Genomic DNA, 20,684 nt, shown 5'->3' with positions numbered 1-20,684 from the left:
CACATGCCACTACCGTTTGCTGAGAGAACAAATCTCTGTGCGCAAACCCTTCCGCGTCTCCCCAGGCCTTCACGCTGCGTTCCGCGCACAGCGGGTGCTCGGCAAGTCAGGCGGTGCCGGGGAGCTGAACGAGTCACGTTGGCAGAAATGCGCAGAACTTCGGACTCCACCCTGTTCCGGCTGGGGCGAGGGCAGAACAGGAGTCAGACGGTTCCCAGATGTCCCATGGAGGCACGTGCAGACCGGGGGGCGGCGTGGGCAACGGTATGCGTGCGTCGGTTCCCACGCTTTGGGAGAGAGGAGGTAACCACCGCCGGTGCTGTTCACCGAGCGCCAACGGGAGGTGAGCTCCGGGCTAAGGGTTCTACATACGTGATCGGATTCACTCCTTACAACAACCCTGGCAGGCAGGTGCCATTGTTACTGGCACTGAGGAAAAGCCCGAAGAGATTAAATAACTTGTTCACAGTCACACGACACAAAGCGGCAGAGCTAAAATTAACACCTGCCAATGGCTGTATCGCCCCAGCATTTTAATCTTTTTTTTGTTATAGTGATTGAAGTAAAAAGATTCGTTCAACGAACGTTTATTGAGTACCTACTATGTGCCAGGCAGTGTTCTAGATGTTGAATTGGTCAGACTAGATTAGAAAAACCGTGTTGGCAACTGAATGCCCAGCCCAATAACATCTGCCTAGATAAGTGATGAATGATCCACATCTAAAATAATGTCAGAGTATATTTACCGACCCAAAAACCCAGCTACAGAGCAAATGAAAAAGAGGGTTGTGAAACATATGCAGAAGAGTATAATTTATGTCAAAATTACACACCACGCCCCAGAAGCAAAACCAGATGGAAATGTGAGCCGACGTCCGCTGTGCGTCCGAGCACCGAGATTATAGGTGACTTTCATTTCCTCTTTTTTATACATCTGGGTTTCCTAAAACACATGTTACTTGTGTAATAAACTGCCTCCAAAGAGAAAAAAAAGTCTTGCTAGGGAAGAGCGAGAGCTGGCGTGGGACGAGCTGGCACGGGACGGGCGTGGCCACCGGGGCCCAGGGCAGGGGAGCCGGGAGGCGAGGCGGCTCGAGCGCTCCGCGGAGGGTGAAGGTGAGGACTGCACCGTCGGGGAGGCTGAAGCAAACGAAAAGCAGGACTCGGGGCCTCGAGGGGCCACTTGGAAGACTTTCATTGAACGCTGGAGCTTCAGGAAGGATGGCGCTCAGCGCGTCCGGCTCAATGGCCTTGCGGTCTGGATAAGACGGCCAGTACGGCCAGTGCAGGATGGCAATACAAAGGGGCATCTGAGGGACGCTTTCACATGGTAGCCACCTCCATTATTCTGAAGTTTTTTGGTTTTGTTTTTTAAAAAAATATTTGTTGACTCCCAAGACAGGCAGTTTATGTTTCTTGTTCTAACAGAATCAGCCCATTACCACGACTTCCTGATGGGAAGAAGTGAAGGCTCTTCCTTACAGAGCGGATGAAGTCAGAACAAAGGGGGAGCCGGTTTACGACGGAAATAATTTATCAGCCTAGAAACATCTAGCATAAATGTAGCTGCTTTTCTGTCTGAAACAAAACGTCTTTTTGGATTCCTTATTGGATTTATATACCAGCTACATGGGCTAGTACAGATCATTCATCAAAATGTTATTGTTGGCACCCTATAAATATATAATCAGTACTTCGTTAAGACACGAGTTGGTATATAATTGTTAATATTTATCACCAATAATATACACAGTAAGTATTACGTTGCCATGTATTGCTTTTGCCTTTCTGGAAGTTTTGTCAGTGCAAAGACTAAGTGCTATTAAAGTTGTGTGGCTGGTTACCAGTGAGGCCTTGTAAAGCGTTAAGCATTCTAAGATAAAAGTTTACAATGTCACCCAAGAGATGGTCAAAGCCAGAGACCGCTGCCAAAGAAAATGAGATACAGAAGCCAGAGGACTGAAACTATTCTAAAGAATATGGTTTCTCTGAAAGCGCAATGTAATTATTTTAAAATAAGACATTATATCTGGGAAAAAGTGAATGTTTAGGATCTCGAAAACAATGTGATTTTAGGTTAAACGGTAAGATTTGTACAATTTATATGGAGTAGGCTTGTTATTTGCTGTAATTATTATTGTTGAGAAATATATAGGCTGATCTGAAAGTGTTTTTCTTGAGTAAGAGGAGCCTTTTTTTTTCCAATTTTTTGCCAAAGCGTCATATGTGCTAACAGCTGCTTCGCACGGGGTGTGTGAGCTTTATCGCAAATAATCTGTGACTGATACGAGTTAAAGCACTGCTCTGTGGCTCCTTCTACAGATCAGGATGAATCCAGAGCTGTCCTTCTAACATCTCCACTGTGACTCACCGCGTTCTGATGACCTTCCCTGAATCATACACGACCTAAAGACCGGCTCGTTCCTTTTTTTTTTTTTTTTCCCTTTTGAAAACGTGCTGTCATGGTGCTGATGGGCAGGGTGAAGTGATCCCGTCTTGAATCTTTGTATGTGACTTGTCTTGTTTTGTTTTGTTTTGTTTTCAAAGTCTGGCTTTCAGGACTGACACTCTAAGCCCAGTGTCAAGGTATTTCTTTCCTTCTTTCTTTCTTTTTTTATTTCATCCTTCTTCCCATCCCTCTCCCCTTTGGCAACCATCAGCTTGTTCTCTGTATCTATGGGTCTGTTTCTGTTTTGTTTTGCTTATTCATTTGTTTTGGTTTTTTAAGATTCCACATCTAAGTGAAATCATACGGAATGTGTCTTTCTCTGTCTGACTTATTTCCCTGAACTCAGACCAGCTCCTTCTGAGTGACATTCACAACCGTGGGAACCGTGAAGATTTCTAACGCTTTGTTTCCACCCAACCCCTTTTTAGATTTGCCAAAATCCAGGTTGACCTCCCAGGATGGTGTCCCTTACCTGGATGTAGTTTAACATGTGTCAGGCCAGGAAAAAAGACTAATGAGCTCAGGTGTCCCCTAACAGCCTCATCTTACCAACGAGAGGAAGTGAGCTCAGGGTTTTGGTGAGCCGCCGCTCTGCATAGGCCTCGCTCTGTGACACTGGCCACGATGCTGACGCCACCGAGCGCCAGGCGCGATGCCCGTCTCCCCACCAGTCGGCTCATTTCTGAGATTCAAAGGAACTGGTTATAAAATCCCCTAATTCACAGAGGAAAACACTGAGGCTCGGAGGAGTTAGGTGGCGGACCCGGTCTACGAACCCGGATCTTTCTTCTACTCCAGAGCCTGGGCCCGTCTGGCTATGTCTTGCTGCCGACAGTCACCTAACGAGGATCATCTCTTTGAATGGACGAAACATCCTGGACCCACTGTCAAAAGACAGTGAGCGACGGGGGAGGAGGCCACGCTGTCAGGGGAGCACCGGATACCATAATGTCATAAAGAGGAGCTGCGTCCAGGCCTCTCCCCGCCCCTCCCTGTGCGCGCTCCACAGCTCGGACACTGGTCGCAGGTCACTCGGCCTCCCGCTGTGCGGTGGTGCTGGGTCACAGCCGCCAAGAGCGGGCAGCTCACACGGGCGTGGAGAGGAAGAAGGAAGGAAAGGGGTCAGGCGGCGACCGAATGACCCCCTCTTTACTGCTTCGTAGCTGCGGCTGCTTCCTGGGTCACTGCCGCGGGCACGCCCCTGGGCTCCCGAGAGCACCTGTAGGTACCACCCACTCCCCAAGGGAGGGCAGGAGCTCTCCCTCCGCGCAAGCTCAGGGGCCTGCGGCTCTATCAGCTCAGTGCTGAGCTGGCCTCGACTGTTCCTGGTGCGAACGAGACAAAGAATTTATTTGTAAATGGACATGCTTGGCTGCTTGACTTATTTTTAGACAACGATTAGTAAGTTTTCCCAGTCTCTCGTTTTCAAATCGAAATTTCCAACTGTGGCATTTAAAAATAAAACCCTCTGTAAACATCTTTCATGGAAATATTAACCCAGCACATTTACCAAAGCCACAGGATTTAAAAGATAAAACGGATCTGGAGTTTGCGCAATGCAGGTTCCTCTTGGAAATTCTTAATAAGACTCAGATGTGCAGGGGAGGGGCCAAGATTTTAAGGGCTGCCAAGATCTAGACATTTCAGGTCAATTCTAAGCTGCCCCTGACTTCGGAGATGCCCACAGGCCACGCGGCTCTCCCTGTCCTCAGCTCTGTCGCCATTGTAAGTGCTTGGCCTTATTTCCAAGGTATTATCACTCAATTAGCATAATCTTCTGATAAGAAGCACTAATAGTCTAAATTAGAAGACAGAACACATGTCCGTGGTTTTGAGATTGTTAATCAACCGTGAACTTGACCTGCTAGAGATGTGCGAAGTGCCCGCGTCTTTTCCATAAAAGGTATCTTTGAAGAATAACACTGAAAAAGAGTTTAAGCTTTCCTTACAGGGCTGAATCAGGATGGGTTTACAAACTCGGGTTTTCTACAGCCTGCGGGTTGGAGTCGAATGCTTAATGACTAAGCCTTCTCCTTCCGTGAACATCTGGAGGAAAACGAAAAGTTTTGTCTGTGAAGCTGAAACTCCTTCCTAAGCCTTGCCCAACAGAGAGAATAAAATTCAAGCACGGTATTTAAAAGGCAGAACGAGGTACATCGGATAGATGAACACAGAGCCTCGCAGCCTCGATACGCTCTTAAACATAAAACAAGCGATGAACACACCCCAAATTGGCTTTCACGAACCAAGTGTTCCCATCGGTCTCCTGATATTTATTATGATCCGTCACGTGCTAAGCTCGAAGAAGAATTCCAAATTAGGAATAAGTGTATTTCACGAAACCAGAAAGAAAATGGCTCTTTCTTTCTGGCGTTCGCTCGATGTTAAAAATAGTTTCAACAGATTATAAAATTACAACTTTTCACCCACTCTGTCTTAAGTGATTCACTCACGTGAACTTTAAAATGGCAGCGGAGTGTACCAGAAATACCCAGTGCTCCCCGAGGAAGTCCATCCAGGCCAGCTTCCTAATCTGGTGCCCTCGGTACCAAGCAAATTCTCAAGAACTACCATGCCACATAAGGGGGCCGGGGGTCCCGGTTCCAATTCCCTGCCTGGACGGTAACTGGCGTGGGCCGGGACCCGTGGCTGCCCCAGGCAGCTGTCTCCTCAGGGCCCGCACGGCCTCGGGAGAGGCCCAGGTCCCACGCGAGCTCCCGGCTGCGTGCAAACCAGGGACCTCGTGACGCGGCTCTGGAGAGAGGAGGCGATGCGGAACGGGCGCACGGGAGCCGGCGCGCAGGGCACCCTTACCTTTCGCTGTTCTTTTTGCCGCTGGAAGAGCTGCTGGTGGACCCCGTGCGGTTCCGGCTCCCCTTGGAGTCGCCGTAGCTCTCCCGCCGGCCGCCCGGGGACACGCGTTCCGAGGAGCTGGTCCTCTTGATGGTGCTGAAAGTGACAGGGAATGACAACGAACTCCTGAGTGGAGGGGTTTTAGTTTACTGCTGAGTACACGCATACATAGAACGTCACACTTCCATGTGGATAGGTAAACGGATGGGTGCCGAGGCCCTAACCACGGAGATCGCGAAGGACGGTCACCTGGGCTCAATGCCTTTCTGCTCCCTGCCCTTGTAACGGCGGCAACTGGTACAGTTCAAAGTCATGGAGGAGACTGGAGGGTAAGAGCCCCAAACCACACAGCATCTGAGAGCGGCAGGGACTTCGTGGGACGTGGCTGTGCCCTGAGCAGACTTCGGTCTGGACCCGTGGTGCTCGACCAGGGGTGACACTGCCCCCAGTGCCCATTTGGCAAGGTCTGGAGGCATCTTTGCTTGTCACGACCGGGGAGAGATGGCTGCTCCTGGCATCCGGCGGGGGGAGGCCAGGGGTGCTGCTCAGCACCTCGCGGTGCCCGGGACGGCCCCGGACAAAGAATAACAGCGCCAACACCGCAGGACTCTGACCGCGAGGCACGCGCGGCGTGAACGCACATGGGGTGTCGCGGGCGGCGACGGGGACGCCCCCCCACGCGAGATGCCAGCGTGTGGCGGCGGTGCCCAGGCGAGCGCCTCGCTTCCTTCTGTGAGACCTGAGGGCGCGGGGGAGCCTGGGGAGGGGTGTCTGGGGAAGACTCCCCTGAAGACTGCAAGTTCCCGGGAGAGAGCAAATGAGGGGCCTGACTGTGTGCTAAGTGCACAGTGTGCGCGCGCAGACGGTCCACAGGCATGGAGGGACCGGCGCCCGGCAGGGGTGCAGCCTGGGGGGGCCCTGCTCCCGGAGCAGGGAACCGTGCGACAGGCATTGCTGCCAGGTTTGGAATCTTCATCACTGGGCCACCCATTTCTGGGCATCTTATCTCGTTTACCATTCTTATCTACTTTGCAGAGCCTGGTATAGAAGCTGAATATTTATTTTTTAATGAATGGATAAAATACATGAATAAATAAATGAGAGTGTCAGGCCTCGAGCCTGTCACAGGAAGAGACACGTGATACTTTAGCTTAGCACCTGCTCTGGAAGAGAAGAAGGAAGGAAGGGAGGGAGGGAGGGGGTGGACGGTGGTGCCGGTCCAGGGCAGGGGCTGGGGGACAAGGCAGACCCAGGTGGGCCTGGCCGGGATGCACGCGGACGTGCCGTAACGCAGCCTTGGTGGCGGCTCGGGACAGGAGCCGTGCAGCTGCCGGTCACTGAACCACAGGTGTGGAGGAGATCACCGCATGAGGAAGGAGCCAAGAATGAGGAAAACCCACAGGGCAACAGTAAATCTTTACAATGTGGGTTGAGAAATTGCCACGGGAGCCTGAGGGAGCAGAGAAAACCAGAGAGGCGGGCGGGAGAGAGAGATGGGGTGCGGGGGTGCCAGAGGCAGAAACTGCGGCGGGCCTGGCTAGGGCGCTGGGTGCTGCCGGGCAGGGCAGTCTGGGTGGCTTCAGTGCACAGAGCTCCAGGGGAGGACAGAGACGAAACCAGATCTCAATCAGGAGACCACAGGAGCCGAGGCCCGAGGGACAGCAGGGCCGTCGCTGCCGGGCTGACGTGCGGCCGGCGTCTGCCTCCGCGACACCCACCCACTCTCTGCCTCTCACTCTCCTTTCTGGCCTGCCTCCGCCTTCCTCCGGCCCAACTTCGGTCCTTCTTCCCTCGTAACTTCCCATCCTCCAGTGAATCATCTCCCAGCACGTTTTTAAAAACCGTGCCGGGGTACGTGCTTTTGAAAGACCACTCGCCCTCTGAGCAAACATAATACGGCGACTGCAATTGTCGGGGTTCGAACACACTTTCCGCATAGTCCTTCTGGTCACTGAGGAATCTCTGAATTCACAGCACCAGAATCTTCCAGTTGGGCGTGCCTTAAGGACAACATGCGAATTTTTAGAACACTCAATTTGGGGACAAAGAAATTACAGATCTCAGGAGAGAATTACATTCCTGAAATTTGGGACTGAAGTCTAAAAATTATAGAAACCTTTGTGCTTCAAGCTCACGATCTTCCAGGGATGGGAAACACCAAGCTAATTGCACTCAGTGGGTCGCTCTCTGCCAGGCATCGAGCGAGAGGCCCGGAGGCTCGCGAGCCTGGCAGCTGGCGGCCCTGGGCCAGCGCCGCCTCCACGGTGTCCTTGTGGGAGTTCAGGGCAAGTTCACGGCAGTTTAAAGGCTTGTACAAAACACCCTTAAAGAGCTGAGAAGCCGTGACTATTAATCAGTTATGGCAAATGTTAACCAACTTCCTGGCAATTAGCGCTCGACCTGGTGGCTGGAAAGGGTTCGCAGGGGCCCTTAATGGTGGAGACCTCGGCGGCGGCGGCAGCTACTGTGCATTAAAGACTCGGCGTTTTCCATGTCGTTTCATTTAAGCCTCACGAAGCCCCATTTCACAGACGAGGAGACAAACCCAGGGATAGAGCCGCTCGCTCGGGCAATGCCACCCTTGCTCTCTCCACTGCGCCTGAGTTAGACCACCTGTGACGCAGGGAACCGCGACGCCTAGGTGTGAGGGCCTGTTGAACCTCTAAAAATCCAGCCCGTGTCAATGATTACTGCAGTTACATGGCCTGAGACGTGATGAACGGGGAACAGTGGGTAAGATCTCTAAGCCGCTTGTTAAAATGGGGTGCAGCTGCTGGGGAGGCGGCGAGGGGGCGCGAGAAAACCTAAGTCCCCCTCACCTGGGCGTCGGTGTATTCAGCGCGCCTGCATCGAGAAGACTCACAGCCCTATTTAATCCACACTCAAGAGGCGCAGAAACGAAGCAGAATAAGCAGGAGCGCAATCACGCAAGCGTGCAAAAACATTTTCGGGAAGCGTCGAGAAATCACTGAACACACAGCGCACACTGAAATGGAAAAGCCCTGCGGCTTGCACGTACAGACTGGAACATAACCCACCACGGCTCTTTCAAGACGTTTGTCATTCACGTACTTGCATTAAAATGTAAAGCTTTTTAAAAAAATCTACCATTGTTGTATACATAGAAAAAATAAGACATGTCCTTTTGAGAGCCAAGAGCTCTTATGAATTAAAGAATTAAAGAGGATTTACCAGGACTCAGAGCGGGGGACGGGATGTAAAGCTTGAAGTCAAGACATTTGCAGGAACCAGGGCAGCCGGGGGGAGCAATACTGCGTTCTCACTGTGAGAAGCCTCCCTAAATACCCGGCACGGAATATCAAAGCAGTCATGTCCCCTCCAGACAGTAGGCGAAAAAGAATGCTCTGGATCCTGAAAGAGGCAGAAGTACTGGCTTGTGAGAGACTGCGCAATAGCTCAGCGCACTTGTGTAGTGCCTAAGGCGAGTAAAGTATTTTCGGTGCAGAAATCCATAGATACCATCATTTCTTCTTTTCTCTTCTGCTCTCTTCCAAACCCTAAGCCTTCTAAATTCTGAATATGGAATGGTTCTTTACATGTTACATTACATATACATTCAACGGTTTTTGCCAATTTAAACAAAATTTTAGACGTCGTGAACTTTCTGCCATGGAAACTGGCAACCAGAAGAAAAGTGGCAATCTTTCTTCTTACGGTCAGATGACTCTAAGCACGATGAGCTATAGTTGTCTTTCTTTCGTTATGTGATTTGCAATCAAGAACTGGTTTTCCAAAATTTGGCAAAATGATCCCAAACTTTTACAGTCAAAACCCCGGAAATCTGACAGATAGCTATTATGTGTGGCCAGAGATTTTTTTTGATGTCATGATGGCCAGGGCGACTAACACGAGGTTAAAACAATTATCCACTCAACAAACACTTACTAGGCACCGACCACATACCGGGCGCCATGCTGAGCACGGGCAAGGCAACCTGGGACCAAGACTCACCTGGAGCCTGCCCTGGTAGTCAGGAGATAATTCTGACATATGGCGATCACACACATCAATAATTAAGAAATGCTTTTATCTTTTCACTGTCTAAATACATATCTTTGTGGCAAAAATTGAGTCATTTCCTAAGGAGGCTGGTGGTCTTACAGGATCTGACGGATCAGAAGAACTTGTCTTTCTTCCTGTCACATGAAGCCCAGAGAGGAGACCAGCACCACTCCTGAGAAAGGGGCAGGTGCCAACTCACCTTCCTCGTCACAGCAGAATACTTCCATCTCCATTCTGCCACTGAGGACACCTGATGCGTGAATTTAACGCTTACATGTCAATGAATCTCAATGATAAAAATATTAGAAATTCTAATAAAAACCGACGAGAAGCGGATTTTGTTTTTCTATTCTTTAAATCGTGGACGTATCTGGCACTGACTTGGGTGCATTTAACAAAGACCGTGTTTCTAACGAGTGCAGCTACTTTTCCAAATAGCTGTTTACGTGGACGCGGGAGATGGTGACCACCCCATCTTACACTGGGGTATGGAGCGTTTTTTAAAATAATGCTCCCTTTTGTAGCAGTTTTGCTCTTTTGATCTCTCTTCTCACAGCTCTGCGCTATTGTAAAACTCCACTTAGGAGCGGAAAGAATGAATGATTGTCTCCGCCTTGAGCCCATGGAAATGTAATTCCATTGTCAGCCTCAGCACCCCAACTGCGCGAGGTATGGCCTCCGCTGTCTTCCCCGGATTTTCGGCCTTTCTCCCTTAGACGAATGGAAACAAAGCTTTTCCCAAGGATTCCAGATCCAGCCCCCCACTGAAGTCTTAATTGGCAACACAAAGCACAACCACCAGGCGCTGGATGATTTCCAAAGGGGATTTTGTTCCTAAGCATGAGGCTGAAAAACCCCAAAGGAGAGAAAACAAACATAGACCCATCTACAAACCACGGATGCCCCGACTCGGTTAATCTGGAGCTCTGATTAAAGAAAAATCTCCACGTGATTGCAAACATATTTGAAATGGCTTGGAAGTTATTTTAATCCTAATATTCACAATGTCTGGCTTCTTTCTGTTTTCAAAATCCTCTCCTAATGAGCGATCGGCAGGAACTTGACCATGGAAGTAACGATCAGATGCTACTGTTTGGGCTTCCAGCTCCCACACGGAAGGGAACGCACATCCATGGGAGCCCACTGAAGCCAGAGGGAAAAAAATAAGTGAATCACTACACTCTACACTGGAAACTTAAGAGTCTTGGATACTCAGTCTAGAAAACCACGCATTTCTAATTGGCAGCCAGACGATAACTTATCAGATTTTTACTCTTATTTAAGTTCCAAAGAGGCATGAATTATCAAATTCCATTTTCTTCAAGAATTAAGGGAAAGAATCTCATTTTTCATTAACTATTTGCTACTTTAAAAAGTCATTCTTGAAATTAAACAACTCACTCCTTTATTTTTAAGTAATATATTTCAATAGAAATATTTCAGAAAACTACTTAAACTCATTTTAAGTTAGCTTATGCAAACACACTGAAGATCACACACTTGCATTTGCATATTAGACCAAAAACAAATTAACAGAGGAACGAATCCATACTGTCACTCGGGAGGTCATATGCAAACATATGCAATCGAGTACTTCATCGTTAGAGTACTTCAAGTTAAGTGGGATAAAGAATAAAAATGGCTTGTGTTTTCCTATATGTTATCATCATTGGATATTTATCCCCACAGATGTTTATCCCCTTTGGATTACATTGTGAAGGAGTTCCCAACTCCCTCCCCACACATACGCATTCCATCAGGCTATAAACCAATGAATTTGTCAATACTCCCGGGGTACAAACTCTTGACAGTCTGATGAATTCCAATTGGCTACTCTGTCAGACCTACTAAGTCAACAATTATTGGATTATATTTGTGAATAGTTCTAACAGGCGATCTCTTCGGGAGAAACTTAGCATTTTAAACAACTCACTCTTAAACAACCAATGGATCAAAGAAGAAATCACAACACAATTTAGAAAATAACTGGAGACAAATGAAAATGAGAACAAAACATACTAAAACTTATGGGATGCAAAGAAAAAGCGCTAAAAGGAAAGTTTATAGCAGTAAGCACATTAAAAAGAAAAAAGATCTCAAATCAACAACCTAACTTTACACCTCATACAACTAGAAAAAGAAAAACAAACTAAACCCACAGTTAGCGAAGCAAGGAGATAATAAAGATTATAGCAGAGACTAGAAAAACAATAGAAAAAATATCGATGAAACCAAGAATTGAGTTTTTAAAAAAGATAACAAAATTGACAAATTCTCAGCTAGACTGATAAAAAAGAGAGAAAACTCAACTAAAATTAGAAATAAAAAGGATTTTAAGAGACTACTATGAACAAATACATGCCAACAGATTGGATAACCCAGAGGAAAAAGACAAATTCCTAGATACATACAACCTACCAAGACTTAATTGTAAACAAATAAAAACTATGAACAGATGTATAACTGGAAGGAAATTGAAGCAGTAATCAAAAATCTCTCAAGGAAGAAAAGCCCAGGATCAGAGGGCATCTCTGGAGAATTCTACCAAACATCTAATGAGAAATTAATAACAATCTTCTTCAAACTCGTCCAAAGAATTGAAGAGGGGAACCCTTCCAATCTTGTTCTCTAAGGCCAGCATAACTGTGATACCAAAACCAGACAAACACCCAAGAAAAACTACAGACCAATATCCCTAATGAACATTAATGCAGAAATCCTCAACAAAATCCTACCAAGCTGAATTGAACAGCACATTAAAAGAATTATATGTCATGACCAAGTGGGATCCACACTTGAAATGCAAGGATGATTCCACATATGAAAATCAATGTAATACATCCACATCAACAGAATGAAGGACAAATATCACATAACTGTCTTGATTGATGCAGGAAAAAAAAACACTTGACAACATTCAACATCCTTTCATGTTAAATACACTCAACAAACTAACAATAGAAGAAAACTTCCGTAACATGATAAAAGCCGTATCTGAAAAGCCTGTAGTTAACATCACATTCAATGCTGGGAGACTAAAAGCTTTTCCTCTAAGATCAGGAACAAAGCAAGGATGCCCGCTCTTACCATTACTACTCAACACAGTACTGGAAGTCCCAGCCCGTGCAATCAGATGAGAAAAAGAAATAAAAGGCACCCAAATTCGAAAGGCAGAAGTAAAATTATCTCTGTTGGCAATGACATGACCTTATATGTAGAAAATACTTAAGATTCTACACACACATACAGATTAAAACTAATGAACAGTTTCAGCAAAGTTGCAGGACACAAAAACTCAACAAGCAAAAATCAGCTGCATTTCTATACACTAACAATACCAATACAAAAACAATTAAGAAAGCAATCCTATTCGCTATAATATCAAAAAGGATAAAATATTTAGCAATAAACGTAACCAGGAAGGTGAAATACTTGTACACAGAAAACTATAAATGTTGCTAAAAGAAATTTAAAAAGACATAAATAAAGGGAAACACATCCCACTTTTATGAATTGGAAGACTTAGCATTGTTAAAATGTCTATACCACCCAAAGCTATCTATAGATTCAATGCAATTCCTATCAAAAATCTCAATGGCATTTTTTGTTTTGTAAAAATAGAAACAGAATCTTAAAACTCATAAGAAATCTCGAGGAATCTCAAATCATCAAAACAATCTTGAAGATAAAGAACAAATTTGGAGGCCTCACCCTTCCTAATTTCAAAACATACTACAAAGCTACAGTTATCAAGAAGGTGTGGTATCTTTATCAGCATAAAGACAGCTAACATAGACCAATGGAACAGAATAGAGAATTCAGAAATAAACCCTTGCATATATGGCCAAATGATTTTTGACAAGGGTGCTAAGGCTACACAATGGAGAAGGGCAATCTTTACAACAAATGGTGTAGGAAAAACTGAATATCCACATGCAAAAGAATGCAGTTGGACCCTACCTTACACTCTATACAAAACTAACGCAAATGAATTAACGATCTAAAACTATAAAACTCCTAGAAGAAAACACAGGATCCTAATTCAGGATACTGGATTTGGCGATGATTTCTTGGATATGACAACAAAAGCAAAAATAGACAAGTGGGACCATATCGAACGTGAAAACTGCTGTGCATCAAAAGAAACAGTCAACAGAGTGAAAAGGCAACCTATAGATTGGGAGAAAATATTTGTAAATCATATATGTGATAAGAGGTTAATATCCAGAATACATCAGGAACTTCTATGATTCAACAAAGGCAGCAAAATCAATAACCCAATTTAAAAAACGGCCAAAGAAGCTGAACAGACATTTCTCTAAAGAAGATACATAAATGGCCAACAAGCATATAAGATGCTCAGTATCACTAATCATAGAGAAATGCAAGTCAAAACCATGATAGCGCCTCACAACCCATCAGGATGAATGGAAAATGAGTGTGGACAAGGATGTGGAGAAATTGGAGCCCTTGTGCACTGTTGGTGGGAACGTAAAACGGTGCGGCCACCAAAGAAAACATTACAGAGGTTTCTCAAAAAATTAAACTAGAATTATCATATGACCCAGGAATCTCGCTTATGGTATATACCCAAAAGAATCAGAGCAGGATCTTGAAGAGATATTTGCACGCCCAAGTTGACTGCAGCATTATTCACAAAAGTGAAGAGGTGGAAGCAGCCCACATGTCCACAACGAATAAACGAGGAAAGGAAATGCGGTGTATACACATCATAGAATATTATGTCGCCTTAAAAAAGGAGGAAATCTTGCCACGTGCTATGCTATGGATGAACCTTTAGGATATTATGCTAAGAAAAATAAGCCAGCCACAAAAGGACAAATACTGTTTGATTTTACTCACATGAAGTATCTAATGTGGTCAAAATCATAGAAATGGGAAGGAACAAGGCGGCTGCCAAGGGCCGGGGTGGTGGGGGGTGGGGTAGGCAAAAGGCATTAACGTGCGATGGGTACAGAGTTTCAGTTTTGTAAGAAGAAGAAGTTCTAGACCTCTGTTACATAACAATGTGAATATACTTAATGCTACTGAACTACACATCTAAAAATAGTTAAGATGGTAAATTTAACATTAAATGTTTTTACAACAATAAAAAGAGAAAGAAACCATAACAGATGGCAACCTGAATCTTAAAATAAGTCTTTTCAATCTTGTAACATCTAGATAAATAAAAGATAGTCTATACCTACTGCTGCCAACTAGAATCCAGATGTCGTTTCATGTTTATTCAAACAAATAAGTAAACGATTCAAATGAGCATTAAATAGATATAAAAATGAGACCAAGAATTTCATTTGAAAGTTCCAAAAAGCCCTGCGAAATCAATTTTCTTAAAATTCACTAACAATAAGTACATGAAACTAAGAAAACACAAGAAAAATTTGCTTGGTGAAGGGTAGGCCATTACGTATGAACACTACATGTTTAAAAGATAAGATGGGATCACTACGTCTTCATTGAGTCACGACCCAGCACCAAACGCTCACAAGCCCAGCGCACATCCGGCAGCCAGGATTTTAATGAATTCCACAAGTTCTTGATCACAAGCCCACACGGCCGTGTTGCCGGAGAATTTCTTTAAGACTTTCTATGCTATATTCCCATCAGGTATTTAATTTTCCAGAGCCTAAAAATTTAGAAAAGTCGCCTAGCTTATAAAATATAAGGATTTAATATGATACTTATGAAATTATAAAAAAATTAAAAGCATACTACTCTCTATCTGACAGACAACAATATCTAGAACTCTGCTGTTAGGCACAATTTAAAAATATGAGCTTATTCAAATGTTGTAAATAAAAAATTTAAGGTTGGTTCGATAATCCAAATTTTGCTGTGTGTCGAGCACGACCTGGGACCAGCATGTTCCTCTTTCCATGGGTTCTACTCTCATTTGCTTTTACCAAAGGGAACTTTAAGTGAAAATACAAAATGGCATGCTGTAGTTTCAGCTAACGCGCTTTCAAAGATAATACGACTATAATTTAAAGAATAATAAATCTCTATGGTTCCTGGTACGGCCACACACCAGATACTGTACTTTTACAAGCGTGAACTCAGATGAGAAATTGTGAACGTATCGTATTAAAAAAAGGAATACTTGTTTCAACATCTCAGGTGGAACTGCTTCAGAGGTCCCCTACGGCACGCCGGGCCTACCTTTTGGCTGTCGCCGGCACGGCGGTTTCCTTTCTGGTCCCGGAGGGAGACGGCAGAGAGCCGCTAGGCTTCTTTGGTAGCACGGTGCCATTGTTGACGGTGGTGCGTAAGGGCAGAGTCTGCACCAGCGGCCTGGCTGCAAGGCGAGCAGAGAGAGGAGTCAGAACTCGCACCTCTGTCCAAGTGGCTCTTTAAGACGTGTCGAAAGGTAAAAGAGGTCAAGGTTAAAATGCTAGTATAACTCACAGAGGTGCAATGACCATTCAATGGAGATTTTCAACCCACGGCGCTGGCACCCTGAACCCAGACACCAACCCCACACCTTATACGGATATTACCTCCGAGGGGGCCACAGAGCTAAGTGCACAGTGCAAAATTATAAAACTTAGAAGAAAGTCTGTGCGACCTTGGTTTGGTGAGGACTTGTTAGATACAACGTCGGAAACACACTCCATTAAAGAAAAAACTGACAGCTTGGACTTCATTAAAATTAGAAAAACTTTTGCACTGTCAAAGACATTGTTTAGAGGATGAAAAGACAGGTCATTGACCGGGAGAAAATATTTGCAAATCACGTCGCTGATAAAATATTTATATACAGAAAATAAAAAGAACTCTAAAAACTCACAGTAAGAAAACAAACAGCCCAATTAAAAAAAAAAATAGGCAAAAGATCTGAACAGACCCCTCACCGAAGAAGATATACAGATGGCAAATAAGCATATGAAAAGATGCCCCGCATCTTTCGTCATTAGGGAAATGCAAATCAGAACAATAATGAGATATCTCCATACACCTATTAGGGTGGCTAAAATCCAAAAAACAGACGAAATGCCCGTCGTGGGCCAGGAGGAGCAGCAGGGCTCTCGTTCACTGCTGACGGGTGTGTGACACGGTGTGTGGCAACTGCTAGAAACGGTCTTAACACACAGCCCGGCAACCGTGATGCTAGGGATTTATCCCCTGCTGGGAAAACTTATTTCTATGTTAAACCTGCTTTTGACATTTACAGCAGCTTTATTCATCATCGTTAAAACCTGGAAGGAACCAAGATGTCCTTCCATCGGTGAGAATCCGGATGTGGTACATCCATGCAACGGAGTACGACTCAGCGCACGAGGCGATGGGCCGACGCACGCAGAGACATGGGTGCGTCTGAAACGCCCCGTCCTGGGCGAAAGGAGCCGGTCTGACGGGCCGCGCACCGTGTGGCTGCATTTAAAAGACATTCTAAAAAGGCCGAGCTACAGAGGCGAAGACCGGGTGCGCGGCGGGCGTTACCGGGTGGGGCGCGGGGCGTCCCGCGGGGGGGGGGGGCGAGGGGGGTTGGGGGGTGAAACCGCTCGGTTCGCTCCGTGGCGGTGGCCGTGGGCACCACGCACGTGTCAGAACAGCGCGGGCTCCGACGGCGCACAGAGCGAACGTCGACGTTCGCGCATAAAAACCAGTGAGGAGCCGGGAACCCCGCGACGGAGTGACGACTGTCCCGGGAGAGCGTAACGTGCGAAAAGAGCGAAGCGCCGCGCAGTGCGAGGCGGGCCACCGCGGGCCGCCGCGGACGGAGGACGCCGACGCCGACTACGCCATTTAAAAAAAGACGCTGAAACCATCCAAACGCGCACGAGGCGAACTTTCATATATCGTCTGGCAGGCCGGCGAGGGCTGCCCGGGGGCCGTGGTGATTCGTTGGCATTCTCAGGCTCGCGTCTCGTGGGGCGAGAATCCTGCAACGCTGAAGATTCGCTGTAACGGAAAATACGTGGGCGGAAAAAAGACGTGGCTGAACTGACTGCGAAAAAAATCATTTGCTGACGTTCCGGATTTCCATCGACGGGTGAGTCGACGCACACCACGTCACGCATCCACACCACGGAACATCCCTCAGCTACGGAAAGGGACGAAGCGCTGAGACACGTGACGCGGGGCGCGGAGGGGCGCTGGCGGCGTCACGCCGCGTGGGAAAGGGCGGGCGCAGACGCCGCGTGTCACGTGCTTCCATGTACGCCGGACGTCCAGAACGGCCACGTCCGCGGGGACAGCGCATTGACCGCTGGCAGGCGGGCATCGGCGGAGGGAGCCAGGGGAAAGGAAGGCCGATGGGCCTGGGGCACCTTCTGGGGTGATGAAAACGTTCTAAAGCCAGATAGTGGGGTGGCGGTATAACTCTGTGCACATACGAAAACCCAATGATTTGCGCACATTGAAAGGGTGCGTCTTCTGTTATGTAAACTATATTTCAATAGGGCTGCTATAGAAAAGTCATTTCTTAGACAACTGAGAAAATTCGAATGCGGACGCGATGTTAAGGAATTACTACTTTGTAAGTGTGATGATGGTATTACGAAGTTTTAAAAAGAGAATCCTTATGCCTTAGAAGTTCATACCGACATATTTATAGCTAAAATAAAGTGATGCCTTGGATTTGCCTAATGCGAGTGAGGAGAAGGAAGGGGGGGGGGGTTGGGGAGAAATAATAAATAAAACGAAATTGACTATATGTTGATAAATCATGAAGCCAGGTGAAAATTAAAGGCATTTTTCCTTCTACTTCTATATACAATTTAACATTTTCAAATTACAAAGTTGAAAAACAATTTTAGTCTCTGAAAAACTGAACATATTCACTAAACCTTTTCTATATTGCACTAAAGAATGCCAGTCTAAACTGGGGAGGGCAACTAATGAGAAAAATGGAAGAAACTAGAGCATTTTCTGTCAAAAAAAAAAAGCAAAAGTTATTTTCTGTAAATAACTGATTTTTAAGGCGAAAGGTAAGGAGAAAGCAAAGTAGATGAGAGAGGAAAAATTGCTCTAATTTTGGTTAACTAGGACAAAGAATTAAGTTAATTATTAATTGTATTCACTGCGAAGAGCTTAAATTCTTAAAATTTGTTCGATGTCCCTCTGTAATAAAATTTGTGAAGAGACCATAACATAACATTTCACACAATTATGTGCTGGATATGATCTATTGTATTTGGGATACTTTGCAAATCAAATTAAACCTTGAGAAAAGAACTCTTGTTTCTAGTCATATCGTTATTCGTTTCTGAAATATTTGAATTGTTTTGAATAATGCTGATTTAAATAATTTTGCTAAGAGGTGTGCACGGCAAAGCAACACGGACGGCAGGAAAAATCCGCCCACATGTCTAGCCAGTCCTCGGGGGCCAGTCTCAGATCTTCCCCAACTCGCTATGGTCTGGGGCAAATTGTCCAGTCTCCTGGAGGCTGCTTTCCCATCTGTCAAATGGGCATAAATATACCTCCCTCAAAGAACTGTGGAGAGCGGAAATGAGCTAAAATATCTGAAATATCTATTGCAAATTCCAGTACCTCGCCAGCCAATGAATGGTAGTCACAGTGTTATTTTAAATATCAGGGCGAAGTGTTAATGTAGTAGGGGCTACGTTATTAGAGATGATCCACAATCTGCTTTCGATGGCAGTCACAGGGGTTGAATTCTGAGACTAGGTTTCGATGTCCTGAAACAGCAGCGCTGACCTGCTTATCCGCATGGCCAGAGAGGGCTTTGGTTATGTTCTCTGATCTGCTCATTAATGGGGCTATTAATACGACCAGTAAAAAAGTTCGCAGAAGTGCGTTAAAGTGTTACAGGAGGCAGGCTGCCGGATTGCAGTCTGACATGCAAGCAAAATTAAAATGAGAAATAGAACTATTTGCTGGTTAACGCCCCCCAACACGGCGGACCATCCAGGCACGTGGGACAATGACTATATTTGAACCCATAGTTTACATTCCAAATCCTGTGACACTCCCCTAGGACTGAAATGGAAATTAGCCATGCATGCGTGCAATGGCTCGATCATCAGTCTAACCCCAAACCAGACTCCTGTCTCCGTGAGAACGCACGTGCGTGAACTCCGGCTCCAGCTGTGGGCGGTGAGCCGGCCGCTGCCCTCGGCACGGTGAAGGTCAGATCCGGCACTAAGCGAGGAGTCATTTTTAAAATAAAAATTGTTCTGCTTATTAAGAAATATACACCACAGGACATTGAGAAGCCAACCAAAAGCATGGAAAAGGAAAACATCATGGTCACACAGTCAGGGAACAAAAAAGCAAACCAGTGGCCACTCGCGGTATACTTCTTTCCAATCTCGTTTGCGTGGATTGTGTCTGATTAGTTGAAATTATACAACATGTACAGTTCTGCGTCTTGTTTTGACTGGGAACGCCACACGAGCATGTCCCCCGCTGCCACCAGGAACAGACGTTTTTAGATGACGCAGCGTTCGATGTCACGAGGCGCCACAGGTTGCTGCGTGGCCCCGGTGCCCGCTCTTCCTCCACGGCGTCCTACTCAGGTTCCCCACCCCGCACGGGAACTTCTCTACTCCTCGCACATGTTTCTGCGTGTTCACTCACAGGAGCGACGCCCACGGGGGTCTTATGTTCAACGCGGATGAAGCGAACTTCGCAGGCTGGCTTGTGACAGGACAATCAGTTCTTAGTACTAAAAAACCATATATATATATATATATGAAAAGAAAAGGAGAACCAAAAAACTCGGGGAGCTGAGGTAGAGACTGAGGTCACCCTGCGACCCAGCATCATTGGGTTGAGTTGGATAATCCATACAAAAGGCCATTCCAGGGACAGGAGAATATTGTCCAAAAAAAAAAAAAAAAGCAGTCCGAGACACAGCTTCCTCTGCAGGAACTAAGTCCACAGCCCCAGCCCGTTATGGAGTTGGCCAGTCCCTCCCAGTCCCATGAAGCCTCGATCTGTGAGCAAGACTGTGGTTCTCATCGTCACACTAGTTAAGTCTCATGAAGAGTGACCCAGTCGGAGCTCAGAGGCCACGGTGATGGCCTTCCGTACACAGAGCGCTGCAGCAGGGAGCGGCCACAGCTGCTCCTGGGGCCTCGGGGCTGTCCCGGGGCTAGTGAGAGGGAAGCACGGTCCAGCCCCAGGGATGGCGGCGGCACAGGGAGGCAGCGGGCCGTGCGCTGGCTCTGAGCGCTCTGAATGCGTGCTGCCGCAGCCGCGGCCCGTTTCTCGTGGCACGGCCATCCCTGTCGCCGGCAAACAGCGCAAAAGCAGCTGAAGACAGAGCCCTGAGCTTATGACTCAGTTCTGGGGGAAAAAACAATCACTTAACATTTAAATGTTAGGATGCCACGTGCCCGGTCTACTTCAAGTCTGCATTAGGATGGAA

General features: G+C 46.4%; 1 protein-coding gene across 2 annotated transcripts in view; it reads right to left on the bottom strand.

Moving 5' to 3' along the window:
* EML1 (EMAP like 1) overlaps positions 1-20,684 on the bottom strand; it is a 92,569-nt gene that overhangs the window by 32,324 nt on the left and 39,561 nt on the right. For both annotated transcript variants that reach the window (XM_016119529.2, XM_016119528.2), the window contains exons 3-4: positions 15,506-15,641; positions 5,264-5,398 (exon numbers count right to left, since the gene is read on the bottom strand). In XM_016119529.2, coding sequence (XP_015975015.2) covers positions 5,264-5,398; positions 15,506-15,641 — 271 coding nt within the window. The remainder of the gene's footprint in view (positions 1-5,263; positions 5,399-15,505; positions 15,642-20,684) is intronic.

This window comes from Rousettus aegyptiacus, unplaced genomic scaffold (assembly GCF_014176215.1).
Source record: "Rousettus aegyptiacus isolate mRouAeg1 unplaced genomic scaffold, mRouAeg1.p scaffold_m13_p_3, whole genome shotgun sequence".
NCBI classification, from domain to species: Eukaryota; Metazoa; Chordata; class Mammalia; order Chiroptera; family Pteropodidae; genus Rousettus; species Rousettus aegyptiacus.
The sequence above is the reverse complement of the archived record's forward strand: the minus strand, read 5'-3'. Positions and strand labels throughout refer to the sequence as shown.